At 45.6% G+C, this 20,098-nt stretch overlaps 3 protein-coding genes across 4 annotated transcripts; 2 read left to right on the top strand and 1 right to left on the bottom strand.

Moving 5' to 3' along the window:
* The first annotated feature begins 447 nt into the window (after positions 1–447).
* On the top strand, positions 448–10,293 carry LOC101068543 (protein polybromo-1-like). Its single transcript, XM_011613925.2, has 30 exons — positions 448–578; positions 875–1,049; positions 1,127–1,224; positions 1,295–1,442; positions 1,559–1,708; positions 1,973–2,089; positions 2,176–2,244; positions 2,326–2,424; positions 2,499–2,584; positions 2,700–2,791; positions 2,872–3,082; positions 3,175–3,316; positions 3,403–3,488; positions 3,602–3,881; positions 3,988–4,093; positions 4,694–5,333; positions 5,543–5,757; positions 5,839–6,030; positions 6,204–6,361; positions 6,441–6,683; positions 6,786–6,931; positions 7,007–7,164; positions 7,279–7,462; positions 7,549–7,756; positions 7,867–8,065; positions 8,143–8,292; positions 8,930–9,070; positions 9,428–9,492; positions 9,585–9,789; positions 9,863–10,293. The coding sequence occupies exons 2-30, from the start codon at positions 906–908 to the stop codon at positions 10,024–10,026; spliced, it is 4,896 nt and encodes a 1,631-aa protein (XP_011612227.1). The 5' UTR covers positions 448–578; positions 875–905; the 3' UTR covers positions 10,027–10,293.
* A 140-nt stretch (positions 10,294–10,433) lies between these two features.
* On the top strand, positions 10,434–16,797 carry stau1 (staufen double-stranded RNA binding protein 1). 2 transcript variants are annotated; one of them, XM_011613926.2, is made up of 15 exons: positions 10,434–10,645; positions 11,424–11,736; positions 12,001–12,122; positions 12,214–12,370; positions 12,460–12,616; positions 12,688–12,859; positions 12,953–13,048; positions 13,130–13,342; positions 13,421–13,564; positions 13,639–13,785; positions 13,859–13,934; positions 14,017–14,333; positions 14,424–14,546; positions 15,834–15,913; positions 16,002–16,797. In XM_011613926.2, exons 2-15 carry the CDS (start codon positions 11,544–11,546, stop codon positions 16,087–16,089), a joined length of 2,085 nt encoding a protein of 694 aa, XP_011612228.1. In that variant the 5' UTR covers positions 10,434–10,645; positions 11,424–11,543; the 3' UTR covers positions 16,090–16,797. The 2 variants fall into 2 exon arrangements, with proteins under 2 accessions (XP_011612228.1, XP_003973368.1); XM_003973319.3 differs by having other exon boundaries at positions 12,463–12,616.
* A 126-nt stretch (positions 16,798–16,923) lies between these two features.
* On the bottom strand, positions 16,924–19,540 carry rdh20 (retinol dehydrogenase 20). Its single transcript, XM_003973358.3, has 5 exons — positions 18,719–19,540; positions 18,201–18,299; positions 17,978–18,123; positions 17,557–17,688; positions 16,924–17,469 (listed from the first exon to the last, which is right to left on the bottom strand). Exons 1-5 carry the CDS (start codon positions 19,169–19,171, stop codon positions 17,346–17,348), a joined length of 954 nt encoding a protein of 317 aa, XP_003973407.1. The 5' UTR covers positions 19,172–19,540; the 3' UTR covers positions 16,924–17,345.
* Positions 19,541–20,098: the final 558 nt, after the last annotated feature.

Raw genomic sequence — 20,098 nt, forward strand, 5'->3', positions numbered from 1 at the left:
TAATAGCATTAAGAGTCTTTTAAAAAGACCCTCTCCAAAGTGCAACATGACAGCATCTCTCTGACAGTATGAAGAAAAGTTCCAGTCAGATACAAATGTATCTACTGGGTGAACAAAATGTTCCCTGTCGCCGTCGAAATATTTCATTTGAAATCTACCAATTCAATACTCAGTTCTGCGTAGACAATACTCTACAATACTACTCGCAGAATAGTACAGTCAGTGCTTCAGTTTTAACCTGCATGTCTCATTAAGTCTAGTCCGGATTGTTTTGTGCAGTTGCGTTCCAAACTATATTTAGTTTTTTATATTTATACTACTTACTTTGCCACGGTGTCCTTTCACTAGTTATCTGATATACACTGACATTTGTGGGAAAATACTGTTTGTACTGAATTTTTTCCCCTCCTCCGAATTATGGGTGCGTTTCCATTCCTTGACTCTCGGGGGCGCTCCGAACAAAGTGGATCTTTTTCTCTCTCGACTTCCGGAATGGAGTTTTCAAACAAAGCTAGCTAGCAAACTAGCCGTTAAAAGGTTTTGCTCAGGGAATTAGGACAAACTTTGCTGAGTTTTGGGTAAGATTTTCTTACGAAAGCAACTTATTTCACTTTTTTTTATTTGTAATTTCTTTTGTTGGAATATTTAATAATTATTTTATGAGTCTGTTGGTGGGGAATTGGCAAGACTCGTCGGGTTGCTTTGTTTTGTGCATTAAAGCGCTGCTAATGCTAACCAGGATTGAGCTCGCTCTTGGTCCACTTTTTGATTTGTTTTTCGCTTGCGTGATTGGACGCAGAGATTTAGTGTAATTGAATGCAATTTGGTGTCAACTGAGCTAAAAACTGAGGACTTATGGCGTTGTGATTCGCAGCTAGCGGGCTAGCCGGTGAAATCAACCAGAGATGTCAGTGAGTGCCAAGAGGAGACGAACCACTTCGCCTTCCAGCAGTGCGAGTGGAGGGGGCGATCTCGATGATGTCTCCTCCTCTACTCCTGCAAGTGTCAGAAAACGGAAAAGATTTTCCAATGTTCCTCCTGTGGATACGGTACTGTCTCTTGCATGTGTATTTACGCCGCTGTGTCAACATTTTAGCGCGCTCATTTGGAGTTTTTGTTCCCGCAGATTGCTGTATGTCACGAACTGTTCAACGCTGTCAGGGATCACAAGGATGAGCAAGGAAGGCAGCTCAGTGATGTTTTCTTAAGGGTACCAAAGAGAAGGTACAAAGCTCGTATAAAGTCACAACGTTCAAGCACAGTGTTATCTGATCTTTGGTTTTTGTCTTTTCAGAAATCAACCCGATTATTATTATGTGGTCTCCCAGCCAATTGATATGACGAAAATTCAGTATAAGCTGAAGTCTGAGGATTATTCTGATGTGGAGCAGCTTACTGCAGACTTCCAGCTCATGTTCAAAAATGCCAAATCTTTCTACAAGGTAGTGGATAAAGTGTTAGTAAAACATTGCGAATGTTTTCAGAGTCCTTAAAACAGTGACAGTGTAGTTTTTTTCCGCTCCTAATTTGTCTTTCTTTCCATTTTCCTTAACCTCAGAGTGACAGTGATGAGTATCAAGCAGCGTGCAGGTTGTGGCAGGTGTATTTGCAAACAAGGGCTGAGTTTGTCCAGCCTGGGGACGGCGACGATGATGATGAAGATGGGGATGATATGGGGGACAACGCGGGAATGTCAACAGAAGAAGAGGCAAGTTTCTCTGCGTATATGAATACATAACATTTTATGGCAGTATAATCAAGGTGGGCTTGTAAGCGGGCTTTAAGAGCTTACTGCAAATTATTTTCCAGTAAGTTCAAACTCTGTTGCCAGTTGGTGCTTTCGACATGCCATTTGTAACATCAAGCTATTTTTCTTTATTCCACCCAAGGCATACAGTTAAAGACAGAATCTTTGACCTTTTAGCAAGTAATTAATAATCTGATTGTACTTGCAAAATTTCTTATCTTCCAGACTCCAACAGGCAGTTTGAAGGAGGTGCTGGAGCAGCTGCTTGAGGCAGTCGTGTCACACGCTGATCCCGCAGGGCGTCTTGTCAGTGATCTGTTCCAGAAGTTGCCTTCCAAAGTGGTGAGTTTGTCTTTGTTGTCTGGAGTTCCTGTCCTAGCCTCTGAGATGTTTATACATCGTGTACAATAACCTGCCCGTCTTTCCAGCATTACCCCGACTACTATGCCATCATCAAGGAGCCAATAGATTTAAGAACGATCGCTCAAAGAATACAGGTGATCACTTTGAGATGTGTATATTTAAAGTCTTATTATAAGTAATTAAGTGTTTGTAACTTGTTTGTGTCATATTCCTAGATTGGATACTATAAAAGCATCAGTGCTATGGCTAAGGACATTGACCTGATGGCCAAAAACGCCAAAACGTACAATGAACCAGGATCTCAGGTTTTTAAGGTAACTTATTCATCTCTTAACTTTCTTGAAAATACAATATCCCGAGTCTCAACAGTGGGTCTCTTCTTGTATAGGACGCCAACACCATAAAAAAAGTCTTCATCCAGAGGAAGACGGAACTTGAACACGCAGAACCTACAAAGTCGAGCCTTCGCATCAGGTATTCACATGCAATCTCAGCTTTTACTACATGTAACTGTAGAACAGGGCAAGCAAAATGTTTATTGGCAGATCGTTTAGAAAATGATGGCCACTCTTTTCCCCTCTGTGTTCAGAAATCGCAGGTCTGGGCAGAGTGATCGGCTCTCTGGTGTCAGCGTATCGCTTCAGTATGGCTCTGAGAGTGAGGATGACCCTGTTCTCTCTGGTAAGTAGGAGCATTTGAGGCAACAGCACTGTAAAACCTGCCTTTTTTCAGAGTAAATGAAAACCTCCTAAATCTTTCAGGCTCTGTTTGCTATGATGAAGGAGAGTCAGAAGCTGAGAGTTCTAATATAGAAATCAGCAGCCCAATCTTCCAACTGTATGAGGCCGTGAGGGGTGCCAGGAACAACCAGGGTCAGCTCTTCTCTGAGCCTTTCCAACAACTTCCATCCCGCAGGGAATATCCTGACTACTATCAGCAGATTAAGCAGCCCATCGCTCTGCAACAGATCAGGTAAAGAACAACAGATGATTGCTGAATAATTTTAGCCTCTTTTAAACAGTGGAAACCACAAATAAAATGTAACTGAGGAGCCTCTTCCTTAGGGCAAAGATGAAGAACAACGAGTATGAAAGTTTGGAGCAAATTGATGCTGATCTTTCGCTGATGTTTGAAAATGCCAAGCGTTACAACATGCCCAACTCCAGCATTTACAAACGGGCTTTCAGGCTTCAGCAAATCATGCAGGTACGTGTACTAACAGTTTTTAAAAAAATGTTTTTTAAATCAAGATGTAAAATTACATGAAAGTGTTTGTTGATCTCTCCGTCTAGTCTAAAAAAAGAGAACTTCTCAGGGGAGAGGAAGAAGATGGTGACAGTATTTTGTCATCTGATGCAGGGAGCATCAAGAGGAAAAGGTACGAGTTTCATCCTAAACTGCATCACCTCTTTCCTCTTCTGTGCATAACACCAAATGCCCGTTTTCCTGCTTAAAACACTGATTTGCTCATTTTCTATTCTTATTTATCAGCCACAAGAAAAACGTGAAAAAGAACAGAATGAAAGCCTTATTTGCTGCCGTTACCGAGGCTCGAGAGGCAGGCACCAATCGACGTCTTTGTGATCTCTTTATGGTCAAACCATCTAAGAAAGACTATCCTGATTATTACAAAGTTATCCTTGAGCCAATGGACCTGAAGACAATTGAGCAGAGCATCCGCAGTGAGCGTTATAACACAGAAGACGCTCTAATGGAGGACATGAAGCTAATGTTCCGTAACGCTCGCCATTACAATGAAGAAGGCTCTCAGGTAGATGGTGTATTAAGTTGGACATGTATTTTATGACAAAATGCTCAGCAGTTCAGGAGTGGTTGTCATTTTGTTTCTAACCGTATGGAATTCTGTTTTCATGCAGGTCTACAATGATGCTGACATTCTGGAAAAGATACTGAAGGACAAACGCAAGGAACTGGGACCCCCACCTGAGGAAGAGGACGTTGGATCTCCCAAAGTGAAACTAAGTATGTTGGGTTGTATCCATGTTTTAGACAATTTGTTAAAGATCAGGTAGTTATGATTTAACATTTTATAAATCCCAAATTGATGACTCCCCTAATCTACTGTAGATTCCACAATATTTACCGTATTTACACGACCATAAGGCGCACTTAAAAGTCTTAAATATCCTCCAGAATGGACGGGGCGCCTTATAATGTGGTGCACCTTATGTGTGCACCAAGTTACGAAATCTGTAAATGCTTTTCAGATTCATTTCGGATACAGAAAATGATGTACGTGAGTACATTGCTAAATACATGCTATCATGCATGTTTTAAGCTAGCGTACCAGTATTTTCTACCATGGCCGCGCCCTGTAATCCGGTGAGCCTTATGTATGTGTTAAATTCAGTAATGGCACCCGTAACTGAGACTGCACCTTATGGTCACGAATATACGGTACCAGTGTTTGAATGATGGCCCTGAGAAACACAACTGTTCAGTAATTAAATGGCGATTCAGTTGTCTTTAACTGTCATGTTGGATGACAAACACCTAAAACAAATGTATTTAGGAAAATTAACTTTGATGTCATCAAATGTTTTTGTTTTTTTTTAAACTTAGGAAAGAGTGGTGTGTCTCCAAAGAAGTCCAAGTACCTCACTCCTCTCCAGCAGAAGTTAAATGAGCTGTATGACGCTGTGCGAAACTTCACTGACAGTCGAGGGAGACGCCTCAGTACAATTTTCCTCCGTCTTCCGTCCCGTGCCGAGTTGCCCGACTACTACGCTACCATCAAGAGACCCATCGATATGGAGCGCGTGCGGAGCCACATGGCTGCTGGCCGTTACCAAGACGTCGAAGCCCTGGTGGAGGATTTTGCTCTGATGTTCAACAACGCCTGCATTTACAATGAGCCTGAGTCTCTGATCTACCGGGACGCTCTGGTGTTGCACCGCGTGCTGCTGGAGACACGCAAACAGCAGGAGGGTGGCGAGGACTCCCGGCCCCCCGCTGTGGGAGCCATGGTGCGCGAGCTGATCAGGAACCTGTTTGTGTCAGTGATGGGCCACCAGGATGAAGAAGGCCGATGTTATAGTGACTCCCTCGCTGAGATTGATGCTGCGGATCCAAGCGCCCCCGAGAAACCGCTGCTCAATTTTGACGTCATCAGGTGTAACGTGGACCGAGGGCGCTACAGAAGGCTGGATATTTTTCAAGAGCACATGTTCGAAGTGCTGGAGAAGGCAAGACGACTTAACAGGTAAATGAGTTCAGGTTTTTCAGGATAAAATCTTTTATGCCATAAAACATTTGTTAATTCAAAACTATTATTTATACCCTTTAAACTAAAGTATTGTCATCACTTATGCCTTTATAGGAAAAAAGTAACTTTTCCTTTTATTTAAAGGAACAAAGAGGATCCCAACTCCTATATTTAAAGTTCCATAATGTTCTTGTTTGGGTTTGCAGGACTGATTCAGAAATATTTGACGATTCAGTGGAGCTGCAACAGTTTTTCATCAAGATCAGGGATGAACTATGCAAGAATGGAGAGATCCTGATGTCATCTGCACTGAACTTTACATTAAAACACCTGCACAGTGATGTGGAGCAGGAGAAGAGGGAAAAGATTCCAAAGGAGATCGAGGAAGACCAGGAAAAGACGGAGGAGGATGACACAAAAGGTTGGTGTGAATTCAAAGTATATTTGTAAAAAGCTTAAATATCTAATTAATTATTGATTTTATTTTATTTTCAACGCAAAGAAACCAATCCACCTGAGATTCGACAACAAGAGCCGTCTAAGGAAGAGTCCGAGAATGAGCGAGTGTACGTCCAAGACTGTAGCTTTGAAAACAACACCTATCGCGTGGGCGACTTTGTCTACGTGGAGCCCTCAGAGTCAAAACTGCAGCCACACATCGTCTCCATTGAACGTCTGTGGAAGGATAAAGCAGGTAATACGTTTATAATGCTGTGATATTTAACCAATCACCTTCGGCACCTTTAGGATGCGCATGTAAATATCAGTGTTTTGGGGGGGGCTGACACGCCTGAAAACGTGATAAAGTAATGTGTTTCATTCAACCTGTGTTTAGCTTCTAGACTGTAATTTGTCTTTTGTGTGTAGGGGAGACATGGCTCTATGGCTGCTGGTTCTACAGACCGACTGAAACATTCCATCTGGCAACGCGCAAGTTCCTGGAAAATGAAGTCTTCAAGGGTGACTATTATAACAAAGTGCCTTTTAATAAGGTTCTGGGGAAATGCGTGGTCATGTTTGTGAAGGTAAGGCCCCACAAATATAGCAATCTTCTCATTTATCCAAGACGCGCAGCGATTGTTACATTTTGTTGGCATTTTGTAGGACTATTTTAAGATGAAACCCGAAGGATTTGCAACGGGGGACGTATATGTGTGCGAATCGCGCTACGCCACCAGGTCCAGGATGTTCAAAAAGATCAAACTCTGGGCTGTACCAGGGAGCACGGTGAAATGCGTTGCACGGGAGGTTCCGCTACCTGTTGTTCGTGTTGCTTCCATGTTTGCCAAACCGAACCTTGATAAATATGCACTGGCATACACAGACTGCAGAGGGTTTGTGGAAAAGGTCAGCCTTCCATCCTTTAAAATATCCCTTGTCGACAACTTCTGTCAACAGCAGCTAATGCAGGTTATGAACACACTCCTGTCTCTTCACCACTACCTTTAGGAGAAGGAAATTGTTCCCATGGAGATGAGTGGAGCTGATCCCAGCTGTCAGTACTATGAACAGCTACGCTACAACAGTGTGTGGTTTAAGGTCGGCGACTGTGTTTACATCCAATCACACGGTCTGTCGAAGCCACGCATCGCCAGGTGAGTGAAGGATCATTTGCTTTCATTCTGATGTGACTCCTATTGTAATTTTATGAACACCTCTTTAATTTAAAGGCTTGAGAAGCTGTGGCTGCAGAACGAGATGGCTTTTTTCTTTGGCCCCATTTTCATTCATCCCGAGGAAACTGATCACGAACCCACAAAGATGTTTTACAAGAGAGAAGTGTTTCTGAGCCATCTTGAGGAGACTTTACCCATGACCTGTGTTATAGGTGCTGCCTTGTTTCTATAACTTGTTTTAAATCACAGTAAGATTTGATTTTATTGAGTTGAAACGTCCAGCCTTCCGTCTCTGACATATTTTCTTCCTCCTCCGTGCTCTGCAGGCAAATGTGTGGTGTTTTCTTTTAAGGACTACGTGTCCTGCAGACCCACCGAGTTCTCAGAAGAGGACGTCCTGCTGTGCGAGAGTCGCTACATCGATACCGAGAAGCAAATGAAAAAGTTCAAGGGCCTGAAGCGTTTCTCATTTTCTCCCAAAGTGGTGGAGGATGAAACATTCTACTTCCGGTTGGTTTGTGGAAGCAGATTTCCCTTTAAATAAAACTGTAACTTTGGTTTAATGTGGAGGGTGGGCGTGTTCTGATCTTTTGTAGGAAATCAATTGCACCACAGAAGGAAGCTTCGCCCTTTTTAGATAAGAAGATAGACGAGCTTGAGGCTAAACTCGCAGATTTGGAGGATGCAGATGATGATATGGACGATATGGACGATGAGGATGATGCTCCAGAGACACCGTCTATGCCACAAATGCAAACGCCTCTTGTTAGTGACATGGACATGATGCACTACATGCCCTCACAGGTACCCATTCACCTGCACATACTGGAATTCTCGCTCCCATAAATGTGAGATCCCTCAAAATTTCCGATTAAACAATGTCAATGTCGACGGGCGTCTCTCCCTCCATCAAGTCCACTCCCAAGGTGAAGGGCCTGTCAAAGAAGGAGGGGGCCAAGAGGAAGATGAACATGAGCGGCTACATCTTGTTCAGCAGTGAAATGCGCGCGGTCATCAAAGCCAGACACCCGGACTTTTCCTTCGGGGAGCTGAGTCGACTGGTGGGGACAGAATGGAGGAACCTTGAGGCTCCTAAGAAAACAGAGTATGAAGGTGAGAGGGAGCAGTTGATGGATACCGACTGTTGCCTGTCGTCAACTACAGGTAAAATAAAAACTATCTGCTTCCAGAGCGCGCAGCTAAAATAGTGGAACAGCAAGAAAGAGAGCGACCGACCCAGAAGCAAGCGTCCCCTAGAGCAGGTACCCCTGTAGGGGCACTGATGGGTGTGGTGCCTTCGCCCAGCACTATGGGAATGATAAACCAGACCATGTCACCAGGTAACCCCTCTCACAGGCAGCACGAGTGTTTCACAGTGTGGCAGCAGGGAATCGAGAGGCCGGACTGATGAAAACTGTCTCCTGCCACTATTTGTTTTCTCGCTGCAGTTTCACATTCCTTAATGTTTGTAGTTTGTTTTATCCTTAGTTTCATATGTGAGATCGCATGACATTGATTGCATGTCTGTATCCATGCATAACTTCTTTTTTTTTTATTATTCATTCGACTAATTTACTTAGTTTTCTTGCTAACGTAATCGGAACATTTGTCTTGTCTGCACATTTTTGCACATTGCACCAGGTGACGGCCATATTTTATATGTAGATATTAGACTCACTTCTAAACATGGCTTTAGAATACAATCAGGATGCTGTTACATTTAGTGCAAACGTTTAATAATTATCCATTATGCAGATTTATGGGTGAAAGAATGTTAGAACAGGTAAAAAATGACATGTAAAAAAAACCGACTGTTTAGCAAAGATGAATTTGATTAGACAGAAAATGTGCAAGAGCATGAATGAATGTGTGTGTTTAAGGTGTCATTGTGCGCAGTAGAAATTAGTGCATGGCATTCATCTGCATGTCACTTATGCATGGATATGTTGTTGTCCTCTCCTCATCCTCTTCCCCAAGGCATGATGGGAGCTTACCCACCTTACATGCCCATGCAGGGTCCCCATGAGGGCTTGTTGAGCGTGGCCCCCATGCCACCTCACCTGCCCCCTCATCATCTCCAGCAGGCTATGCCTGGGTACCCTGGCATGCTTCATCAGGGTAAGGGCCGCAGTTCTGCTCACACCTGCCCAGTCACATCCAGTCGTGTCTCTCCTGCCGGAGGGGTTTACCTGGTCCACAGGCTGCACAGTCCGAAATACTCAGCAAGCGGTCAAAAACTCTTGGGTTTCCAAAAAACAAAGTGAAGAGTGTCCCCACATGGCACTACTGCCACATGCACTGTAGTATTCACAGAAATAATGCATGTCTACACAACTAATGTTCAGCTGATAGTTAAGACTAACTACTCCATCAGTCACTCTGATATGTTACATCCTATTAAGGTAGTATCAAACTGAATAGCAAAGGCTATACAACACGTGCATAACCAAAAATAATTACTGAATAATTTAACAGGTATGATGGGCGCTGGGGCGAATGGCATGACAGGAAGTCCCGCACAGGGAAGCTTTACACAGCAGGTGAGCAACTATTCCTAGAAATATTATCTTTATGTACATACAGGTATGACAAACCTCTTTAAATAACCCGAAATGTCCCATTTTGTTTTCAGCCAGGCATGTTCAGCCCAGGATCACACGCTCCCCCACCATATCCAGGGCAGGGCCAGCCATCTCACCTGCAGCCCACCACTCCCATGTTTGTGGCCCCGCCACCAAAGACCCAGCGGGTGCTGCACTCGGAGGCCTACCTGAAATACATCGAGGGACTCAACGCAGAATCCAGCACTGTCAGCAAGTGGGATGAAACACTTAAAGGTAGAGGGCGTTTAACAATAATTACAGAAAAATATAAGGAGGATCATTTAAAATCATTTTCCCCCTCTAACAGCTCAAAGGCGTGACGCTTACCTCACCAGAGAGCAGGAGAGCAGGCTGCCATCTCACTGGCTAAAAAGCAAAGGAGCTCACAAGTCCATGGCAGATGCACTCTGGCGCCTGCGTGATCTGATGCTGAGGGACTCTCTGAATATCTGTCAGGCACACAACCTGTAACCTTTTGGATGAAAACCACTGATCAGCTCATCTACTGCTTTAATCAATGCTGAGGAGTTCAGGAGGGGTTTCAGACAACAAAAGCAATATTTTATAGTGACCTGCTATCACGTTTATATTTATTAGCCAGTATGAAAAGCGAGATAGTTACTTGTGTGTGCGTGTGTGTTTTCATTTTTTTACAGACAAGATAAATAATGTAAAACTAGTGGGGGGACTACTTTTGGCTTATTGATGTGACCAAAATAAAATTCAATGCCCCACATATATATATATATATTTATACACCCCCTTGTGTTCGTATTTCCTGGACCTGTTTTACTTTTGTTTTTTCAATCGTAATTGTAGCATCATAATGTAGGCATCAAAAATGAGCTTCCACGTTTTATTGTGGAATGACTTCCTCTTGCCACCGAACGTCACTTCCTGAAGAGTGGCTGAAGGTAGGGCCATTCTCTTTAGTGTTTGCCCTGTTATCCCAATGTCCATCTCCTCACCGCTTGGATTTTGATTGTTTCAAAAAGAAATCTTGACTTCTTTAGCTTGCTAACAAAGGCAAAAGGAAGTAAGTCAACATATGCAATGGAATAATTAAAGACAGAAAAAAAGGAAGAACGAGGTGAGTTTTATTATCTAATAGCGGCATACCAGGAGACGATGATAGCTAGCTAGCAATTCCACCGGCTCTTCTTAAACTCGCCAGGAATTAGTATCGATATATGACGTGTAATTGACAAATGAACCGATGTCCTATGTCTGGATTAATTAACACCTAAGTTGTCTTTCTGAAATCAGTGTCGTTTCACTAATTAAACCGGTTGACTTTATTATTTCTGAAGTCCCTTTATGTTCAATCTTGCTCTAGCCAGTCTGCTAATGTTAACGTGGTCCTGCGGGTTCTTTTCTTTTTTTTCAAGGTGGTTTTTTTTTTCAGTTCCAAAAAACAACCCAAAATGATCACATTCATATTCTCTTGACAGAAGGGCATTTGTAAAATGGGTTGTCAGACGAGTAGAAAATAACTGAATGGAGGATGCAAGTGACATTTCTGTATTTGCAGCACTGCAAGGGGACGTAGAAATTCCACAAAACTACGTTAAGGCCGCTTAATACGTCTTACCACGTTTGACCATTTCGTTTGTTTCGTGTCTACAGTTTTGTTTTTACACGCAGATTTGATGTTCGTAGAGCTGTCAATGGTGCTCGGATGAAAAATAGTGTCTTAAAGCTGACGTTAGCAGCCGGGCCTGCATGTATTGTGTGCACATGTGTATGTGTTTCACACATGCACATACTCAGATTAAATAAGTAATGATAAGTAAAGGAGCAGCCTTTATCTTTGCACACTGCTGCCTCTCCCAGACATGTTTCAGATTAAATTCTGCCTCCTTTTCCAGGCAGAGTTTACATTCAGACCTGCTCAGGAAACGCTTCCTTCCACCGGCTCCAACTGCTGCTCTGCTACAAAGGTTCGAAATTGATCCCGACCCACACTTGGCCAAGCAGGACTAACAGGGATGTCTCAGCTTCAGTACCATTGTCCGGCGAGCCCAATGGCTGCTGCCCCCGCCCCGCTCCCACTGGGGCAGCCTCAGCCTGGCTACAGCATCCACTGTGGCTCGGGCACGTTACCCTCTGAGAGTGCCAGCCAGCCGGTCAGGAGCTCCGCTCTACCTGCTGGTTCAGCTACTCCCTACACTACCACCACAGGTGATGTCGTTTCTATTGTTTTCATTGGAAAAAAATATTGTTTTTGTCTAGAAACCCTTCAACCTTTGGTTGATGGTCATACGTGAGATGCTTTCACTAGATATACAGTACAGTCATCTCCTCTGATTCACCTCTGCCCTTTATCATACATCTGAGGAGTGAGAAGATGGGGTGTTTTATTTGTTTGTCCTCATGGTCATACCATGAGGACAAACAAATAATTAATAATAATTACTAATTTGGCTGTGTTGTTGTATGTGACAGTACCTAACATGGCAAACCCTAAAGAGAAGACCCCCATGTGTTTGGTGAATGAGTTAGCCCGTTTCAACAAGATCCAGCCTGAGTATAAGCTGCTTTGTGAGCAAGGACCAGCTCACTCTAAGGTACCTGCACGATCAGTTCAGTCACATAATGTCGTCGATGCCGTTGAGATTCCCAACTCCCTCTTTTTTTTGTCCCTCTGCAACCTGTCAGATATTCTCTGTTCGACTCACACTGGGAGACCAGTACTGGGAAGCAGAGGGGCCCAGTATCAAGAAAGCCCAACATTCTGCAGCCGCATCTGCCCTTATTGAGACGACGCTCCCTAAGCCCACTATGAGGACACCTCGGAACACTAACAGAATCCCAGGTGGGTTCCTCCCATGTAAAAGTCTGCTTACACACACTGGACGCTCGCTCAGAGTATCGTTTAATCATTTCTTTGTCTCACTTCTCCAGTAGATGGGATGACACACACCATGGAGTTAAACGCGCTATGTATGAAGCTCGGTAAAAAACCAATGTATAAACCAATCGACCCATACCCGGGGATGAGACCCCCAAATTTCCACTACAATATCCGGGCTCCGGGACCTTACCAGCGCTCTATGCAACAGTAAGAGGGCATTATTCCATTTCCCTTTGCTATGGAAGAAGGAAAAAAAAACACATTTCCTTTTCCCCCAGGTACTATTACCCGTTTCCCCCCGTTGGACCAATGCTGTACCATATGGAGCTTTCTGTTGGCGGCCAACAGTTTATTGGAAAGGGACGCACAAGACAGTTAGCCAAACACGATGCTGCTGCCAAGGCCTTGAAAGTATTACACAAAGAGCCAATATTGCAACAGGTTTCAGTGGTAAGAAAAGTTCCCTTTTGTGCCGCATTATTCACAACATTTTCCCATTTTGTTGATTATTTTTTTAGGAATATATCTGTTGCTTTTCTATAGATGAACGGCGAGCCGGAAGAAGAGAATCTCAATAAATCAGAAATTAGTCAAGTGTTTGAAATCGCCCTCAAACGCAACTTACCGGTCAACTTTGAGGTGAGTGCGACCGTCCTTTTGATAAATACTCTTCTAGCATCCGTAAACCTCTCTTCATCTCACTGCATCCCTGACTTCAAGGTTTTGAAGGAAGAGGGACCTCCCCACATGAAGAGTTTTGTCGTCCGTGTCACGGTTGGGGAGTTCACCGGGGAAGGCGAGGGAAAGAGTAAAAAGATTGCCAAGAAGCTGGCAGCAGCAGCGGCGCTGGGAGAATTAAAGAAGCTGCCTCACATTCCCAGTGTGGAAAAGTCCCTGCCCCGGATCAAAAAGAAAAATAAATCCATCATTAAGGTCAGTTCTGGACTACGATCGCTCAGGGCCAAGCGGAGCTTTTTCTATTAACTGATGATCAACCTGTCGCATCAACAGCTGCAGACCAGCCCAGAATATGGCCAGGGCATGAATCCCATCAGCCGTCTGGCTCAGATCCAGCAGGCTAAGAAGGAGAAGGAGCCGGAGTACAGCATGGTGACGGAGCGGGGTCTGCCGCGGCGCAGAGAGTTTGTCATGCAGGTAATTTGGCGGCAGCGGGAAAACGCTGTTAGCATCACGTCCTCTGGTTTCCACGCTCCGCTGCTCTGCCTCAGGTGACTGTGAACGGCCAGTCGGCCGAGGGAATGGGTCCCAGCAAGAAGGTGGCAAAGAGAAACGCAGCCGAGAAAATGCTGGAGCTCCTGGGCTATAAAGTGCCTCAGCCTCAGCCCCCTAAACCGGCACTCAAAACCGAAGAAAAGGTGCTTACCTGTTGTTATTCACCGTGAGAGTCTCTCATAAATCATTCACACGCGTGCCTTTGCTTCTATTCAGACTCCAGTGAAAAAGCCTGGCGATGGTCGCAAAGTGACCTTCTTTGAACCCGGTTCTGTAGATGATACCTCAGCGAGTAAGTGGCACCGGATCTTTTTATCCCGCATTTGCCAGCGGACACATTAATGTTCCGTAAACCTCGTACCCGTTTCATAAAGGTTCTAAGGAGGAGGAGGCCCGCCTGCCTTACCTGAGCCACCAGCAGCTGCCTGCAGGTATCCTGCCCATGGTCCCAGAGGTGGCGCAAGCAGTCGGGGCCTGCCAAGGGTCCCAGCCCAAGGACTACAGCCGAGCCGTCCCCAACCCAGGCAAGGCCACAGTCACCGCCATGATTGCCAATGAGCTGCTTTATGCAGGGACGTCCATGACTGCAGAGAGCATACTGAAGAATAAAAACATCAACCACCTTCCCCACGGACCCCTCACCCGACCTTCTGAACAGCTAGGCTATCTGGCGGCAGTGCAGGGCCTGCAGGTAACCAGCGACCTCCTCTTAGAGAAGCATCGCTGCGTACCGGTGCTTGTTTGAGCATCAAATCCTGACAGATGATGCGTTTACTTGCAGGTGGAATATAAGGATTTCCCCAAAAACAATAAGAATGAGTTTGTGTCGCTGATTAACTGCTCCTCCCAGCCTCCTCTCATCAGCCACGGGATCGGAAAAGATGTAGAATCATGTCATGATATGGTGAGGATGGATTTTTGTGTTTTAATCTCAATTCAAATTGAATCCCTGTGCTGCTTTCTGATGTTGACAACAATGTCTAATTTAACAGTAGCATGAACTGACAAGAAAACAGAAATGCAAGCAAAGGAAGCACCACATGGAACCAATAAATGGCAGCGGACTGAAGGACAAAATTGATGCTGAACAGTGTGTATTACTTAAAGAAAGTAGTGGCCTACATGGTAGCCGATGAGTATTATGCAGGATTATACAGAACTTCCACAGCCTTGTGAGAGACTTGCTTATAAAGGAAACCCTGACAAAAGCATTTTCATATTTTTAAATTTCAAATAGTTGTGATTCATAAATAATCAATGCCAGTGGCTGACTTGTATTGTGTTTATGAAGTGAGTTACTGCCCCCTGGTGGTCAATACCCAGCGCTACAATACTGAGTTCATGCACTATTTATCATTGCATTTGTTGAACAAAATTTGCTCAATTTAGATAATTTTTCTTATAAAATGTCTTTGCCAAGACCACAACAGCATAGTTTTATTAAATATACTAATCTCATTATTTAAGGTGAATTTAAAATTGAAGCTTAAGTTGAACTGTTGCAGATTTTGTGCAGGCTAAAAGGCAGTTTTACATAAAAGAAGAGCTGTTGGCTGCTGGATCAGCTGATTTAATGTGCAACATTAGACTGTTCCAGAGCTGGAGAGCAGCCACGGCAAAGACCATGTCACCTTCAGCCTTGATTTGAGTTCAGTCATCACCAGCTGAATGTTTCTCCAAGGGCGCAATGTGGAGCAGCTCGGTCGGGTACTGAGGGGGCAGCCCATTAAAATCCAAAAAAGAAATCTTAAAATCAGTCCTAAAAGAAACTTGAAGCCAGTGGAATGAGGCTAAAACTGGAGAAATATACTTTTTATTACAGGGGACCAAAATTTTGAGTTCAGAGGGCTAAGAGCAACTGTCATGTGATCCATTGATTCACACCCACCTATAATCTCTGTCTTGTTTTTATTTTAGTTTCTAGCCATCCCGACATTTATATCATTTAAGCAATCCAAGGTTTCTTTTTATTGTTATTGCTTTAGATTTAAAGGGGAAGTGGATCTGAATAGCAGCATATGAAGTAGAAATAAGATCGGGCCTATAACAGAGCCTTGGGGGACCCCATTGGTGTGAGGGGCTGAGGTGGAGGAGTTAAACTCTCTGAGCGGATCAGCTGCACTCCTAAAGTAGAGCCATATTTGGTTAGTATTCTGCAGAGTATCTGTAAAGTCCCGCCTTCTCTCCACAGGCTGCCCTCAATGTATTGAAGCTGCTTTCTGAACTGGACCTGCAGTCAAACGAAAGGACAGGAAATGGACCAGTGCCTCGGTAAGACAGACCTCTCATTTTCAGTCCTTTCAGAGAACATTCTGGGAGTGCTGACGGCGACGCTGCCCGTGGCTTTTGGTTTCCACAGGTGTGGCAAGCAGGAGCTGGAGGGCGAGCTGCACCTCAAACAGGCTAACTCAAGCACACTGACACAGACCCTGGATGGAACGGTGTAGGTCAACAGGCGTGGTTGTCTGTCCAAGCACTAGCGTAAACACAGACACTGTGTTCTTAGTTTTAGAAGACAGCAGGTAGATTTGGACACTGGGGGAGGAGGGGGGGGGGGGTCTGAACCATCATGTTTCTATCCTTTCTTCCAGAATGTTAACAGTTAGCCGAGAACAATGGGGGGGGGGCAGAGCGCTTTATCTCCTCGGCCTTGTTTCATTGTTCCAGTTATTTATTTTGTGGCATTGTAGAAAAACAAATTGAAAAAGTTGCTGCATCCTAGGCAACCAGGTCTTCACGTGAAAAGTGATCTAATGAAGCCATTTAACTGTGATGTCTTTTTTTTTTTTTTTATTAATGCTGGTTTTTAAGTTTTCTGTTACAACCCCAGTTGAGAACGTTTCTGGAATCAGAGTTTGTGGACCTCGTCCTTGTCTAGGGTGCAGCTGGAGAACCTCTGACTTTCCTCCAGTGCTCTCCATCAGCGACCAGCGTTATGGACATTACCGTGTAGGGCTGGGAAGGACCTGTGACTAAATGTAGCGCGTTATATAATGTGACCTTGTGTCTGCTGTGTGCAGCGGGGAGGGGGGTCTTTCCCCTCCGTCTCATCGGTTCCCCACTCTTCCCCCCCCACCCCCCCACCCTTGTGTCAACCTCCCTCCCTTCACTGCTCCCCATGGTAATTAAAAATGTGCTTATGTGCACAAAACAAACACCGCTCTGGTCTTGAGTTGTTTTTTTTAGGGAGAGATGTGGAGTCAACAGCAGGTACGTTTTACACCGTCAGCCGATGGTGGAGCCGCTGCGTTCGTGTGCGTCTTCAGAAATCACCACCTGGATTTCAGTATTATTTTAATTCCATGCAAACGCAACACAGCACAATATTCCGGAACATTCTTCCCCTTTTAGTCAGATGCTGGTTGATTCTGAAGTTGGTCCATGATTCCATGCCTGAGACAGCAAAGGGAGCCCAAAAATGTGGAGTTTGACAGCGCGCTAAACTGTCCTATTGAGTATGTTGTTGGTGTTTTTCCTACGGTGACAGCAGTTTAAAGAGAGTGGAGGCCTGACGGGGCGATGGAAAAAGCCCTTTTGTTGTGGATGATCACTTGGCTGAGTCGTCATCACACACACACACTTCTCCTGCGTCCTGATTGGGTCTGACGGCTGTCCACACCTGCAAAACGTCCTGACTATCTGAAAAAGAACCCTGCAATGCTAACAAGTTGAAGGCTTTGATGGCTGATTGTCACTCGTACAGTTAGGCGGCTTGAACAGGGCGTTGTCTGGATGCCTGACTGCTCATGGCGTCGATGAAGGGGTACATGCACCTGTCAGACCCCATGAACCGATATGTGACCACATTAGCTTCCCATGGCAACAACCTGAAAGAGAACGCAGAGCGGAGTGAGTGCAGGTGAACCTGCGTCACACCTTCGTGTCTCTGGCGGCCTAAATGACACAGGACGTACGCTCTGGAGATGACAGGCAGGTAGGTGAGGCGGGGGATGCAGACCAAAGGCTGGTCGATCAGGATGGCGTTCATGGCCTGCTCGACGCAGTACTGCGGCTCCAGCGGAGGCAGCAGCATCTCCACCTCCTCCCTGTGGGAGGGCGACAACACAAAAAGGCCAGACGCTTCAGAAACGACCAAAGCTAAGCCGTCCACGACTCGTTCCCCAAGTGCTGCTTCGTTAAAGGCGGCTTGTTCGTTTGTGTCCGTATGCAGGTGATGCAAATCGTGCAGCAGAACAAGGCCTTGAAGGAATGAGCACAAAGTAATTGGAGTAATGAATAATGCATATTTGCTCTGGTTATCTTTAGACTGAGTTTGTCTTTGGACTCTAAGGCAAACAGATCCGTCCCTCTAGAGCCGTCCAGTGATTAACGTACCGGATCTTGCAGCCTTCGAACATGCCCGTGTTGACGATATACGGACACACCAGAGTGGTCTTCACACCTTCCACCTCCTCGGCCAGCAGCTCGTGGGCCAGAGACTCGTGGAAGCCCACTGCAGCGAACTTGCTGGCACAGTAATCCTGAAAGAAAAGCGTCCGTTTCGATTTTCGCTGCGTCGTAACGTGGAAACTAGAAAAGAGGGCGTCACGATCTGCACCTCGACGCAGGCGGTGCTGAAGAGGCCGAGGACACTGGCGATGGTCACGATGTGTCCGTGGTTCTGGGCCTTCATCTGAGGGAGGAACGCCTTCACTGTCTGGAACACACACACACACACACACACACACACACACACACACACGCTGTAGGTTATTATGAGGCAACAGACTGCTGCTTTCACATTGCTTGTTGGGAAATACATCAATGTGAAGGAAGCTTATGTAGCACAAGCAGCTTCATCTTAAAGAGGATTAAGAGGGAATCCATAGTGTGTGTGTGTGAGTGTGTGTGGGGGGGGGGATAAAGCTATCAACGCCACACGTTTGCATATCATTAGTCACCCTTTATGCACTCTGTCAGCTGATGAGGGGAGGCAAAAACATCCCCATTGTGTGAGCAGACAATCCAATTACCACTAAATTCCAGCAACAATGCTCGTTGCTTTTATAGGAATACACCTACTGACTTCCACATGTGATCTGTCCGTTCTGAGAACAGCTGGAAGGACATTCTTACCCAGAAGAGGGCGTGACAGTTGACCTTCATGGTCCTCTCCATCAGCTCGTCGGGACAGTCCAGCATGCGTTTCCCGGCCACCACCCCGGCGTTGTTCACCAGCATGGTCACGTCCCGGCCGGCGTCCCGGCGCACCAGCTCCGCGCAGCGATACACCTCCTCCCTGCTGGTCACGTCCACCGTGTAGGTGTGAACCTTGACCCCCATCTCGCGCACCAGCTTGGCCGTCTGCTCGTTGGCGCCGCCGTCGACGTCCCACAGCACCACCTCTGCCCCGTGCTTGGCGAACTCCTGAGCGAAGAGGCGACCCAGGCCGCCGCCCGCCCCGGTGATCAGCACCAGCTCCCCGTCGATGGGCTTGGTGCGCGGGCGCAGGACGGTGCGCACGGAGCTGCGCAGGATGAAGTAGATCATGTCCAGAAGCATCATCTGGAGGTCCATGAGGAAAATCATCTTGCTGTTTGTGTTTCACTGCCCCCGGGCGTGAGCGGTGCCGACGGCCAAGCTGGCTCTTCCCCGCGCTTCTGACCTCCCTCCCATCCACTTCTATTTAAACGCTCGCCTGGATTAGAGGAAATTCTTTGAGCCCAGAATAAATCCACTTTTGTGTGACGCCCGTGAATGCCTGCCTTTTTACTGCTGCAGGAGGGAATTACTGTTGAGGAAGTTTCAGGATCATCATGGGACACGTTTCCGTGGCCCCGAACCTGCGCGTGAAGCCGCTGCAGAGCAACGTGCAGAGCATATGGTCATTATTGTTTAGGACATTCATTCTGCTGCCACACGCTTCACAATATCCAGAGAAGAATAGTCCGATTCGGGCCCGGACTGTATCTGTAACTGAGCCCATTTTCCCACACGGGACTTTTAGCTGACCCATAGAACACACGACGATTATACTATCATTATTTTCCCCCCTAAAACAAGGGGGAAATGTTCTACAGCTTCAAAAAAATGTCTAGTTTTAAGGCGAATGTTACCCTGAAGGTGTCCATTTGCTACATGCAGCCATTTTGCCTCCCTGTCAGCGTTAACAAAACTCACACGTTCACGCCTGAAAGAATCCCAACACATAAGGAGATTACATGTGTGCACTGTAAATCTCTTTATTACATTCTTGTTTCCAAGGTGAACACTGCTGGCTTTAATGTCGACATGTGAGCAGCATTTAGAGAATCTCACTGATGAAACTGCATATTTTGACCCGCTCTGAATAATGAGGCGATTGTTTAAAAGATTACAGACCGTACGTGGGGGGAAATAAGGTTATTGAATGAAACGCTCCCTTGGAAATCTGCCAGCGAGGACAGATATTTGCAGGGAATAGGTTCAGTTGATGAGCAACGTGGGCTCCTGGAGGAGCGACTGTGCAGCAGCTGA

The sequence above is a fragment of the Takifugu rubripes genome, chromosome 19, assembly GCF_901000725.2.
Source record: "Takifugu rubripes chromosome 19, fTakRub1.2, whole genome shotgun sequence".
Classification (NCBI taxonomy): Eukaryota; Metazoa; Chordata; class Actinopteri; order Tetraodontiformes; family Tetraodontidae; genus Takifugu; species Takifugu rubripes.

Excerpts from the sequence above, each read along its gene's own strand:
- LOC101068543 (XM_011613925.2), top strand. The coding sequence starts at position 906 with ATGTCAGTGAGTGCCAAGAGGAGACGAACCACTTCGCCTTCCAGCAGT. Across the intron at positions 3,882-3,987 it reads ACAATGAAGAAGGCTCTCAG|GTCTACAATGATGCTGACAT; the intron begins GTAGATGGTGTA and ends GTTTTCATGCAG. Across the intron at positions 4,094-4,693 it reads ATCTCCCAAAGTGAAACTAA|GAAAGAGTGGTGTGTCTCCA; the intron begins GTATGTTGGGTT and ends TTTTAAACTTAG.
- stau1 (XM_011613926.2), top strand. The coding sequence starts at position 11,544 with ATGTCTCAGCTTCAGTACCATTGTCCGGCGAGCCCAATGGCTGCTGCC. Across the intron at positions 12,371-12,459 it reads GAACACTAACAGAATCCCAG|TAGATGGGATGACACACACC; the intron begins GTGGGTTCCTCC and ends TCACTTCTCCAG. Across the intron at positions 12,617-12,687 it reads TACCAGCGCTCTATGCAACA|GTACTATTACCCGTTTCCCC; the intron begins GTAAGAGGGCAT and ends CTTTTCCCCCAG.
- rdh20 (XM_003973358.3), bottom strand. The coding sequence starts at position 19,171 with ATGATTTTCCTCATGGACCTCCAGATGATGCTTCTGGACATGATCTAC. Across the intron at positions 18,300-18,718 it reads ACTGTCACGCCCTCTTCTGG|ACAGTGAAGGCGTTCCTCCC; the intron begins GTAAGAATGTCC and ends TGTGTGTTCCAG. Across the intron at positions 17,470-17,556 it reads CTGCCTGTCATCTCCAGAGC|GTTGTTGCCATGGGAAGCTA; the intron begins GTACGTCCTGTG and ends GTTCTCTTTCAG.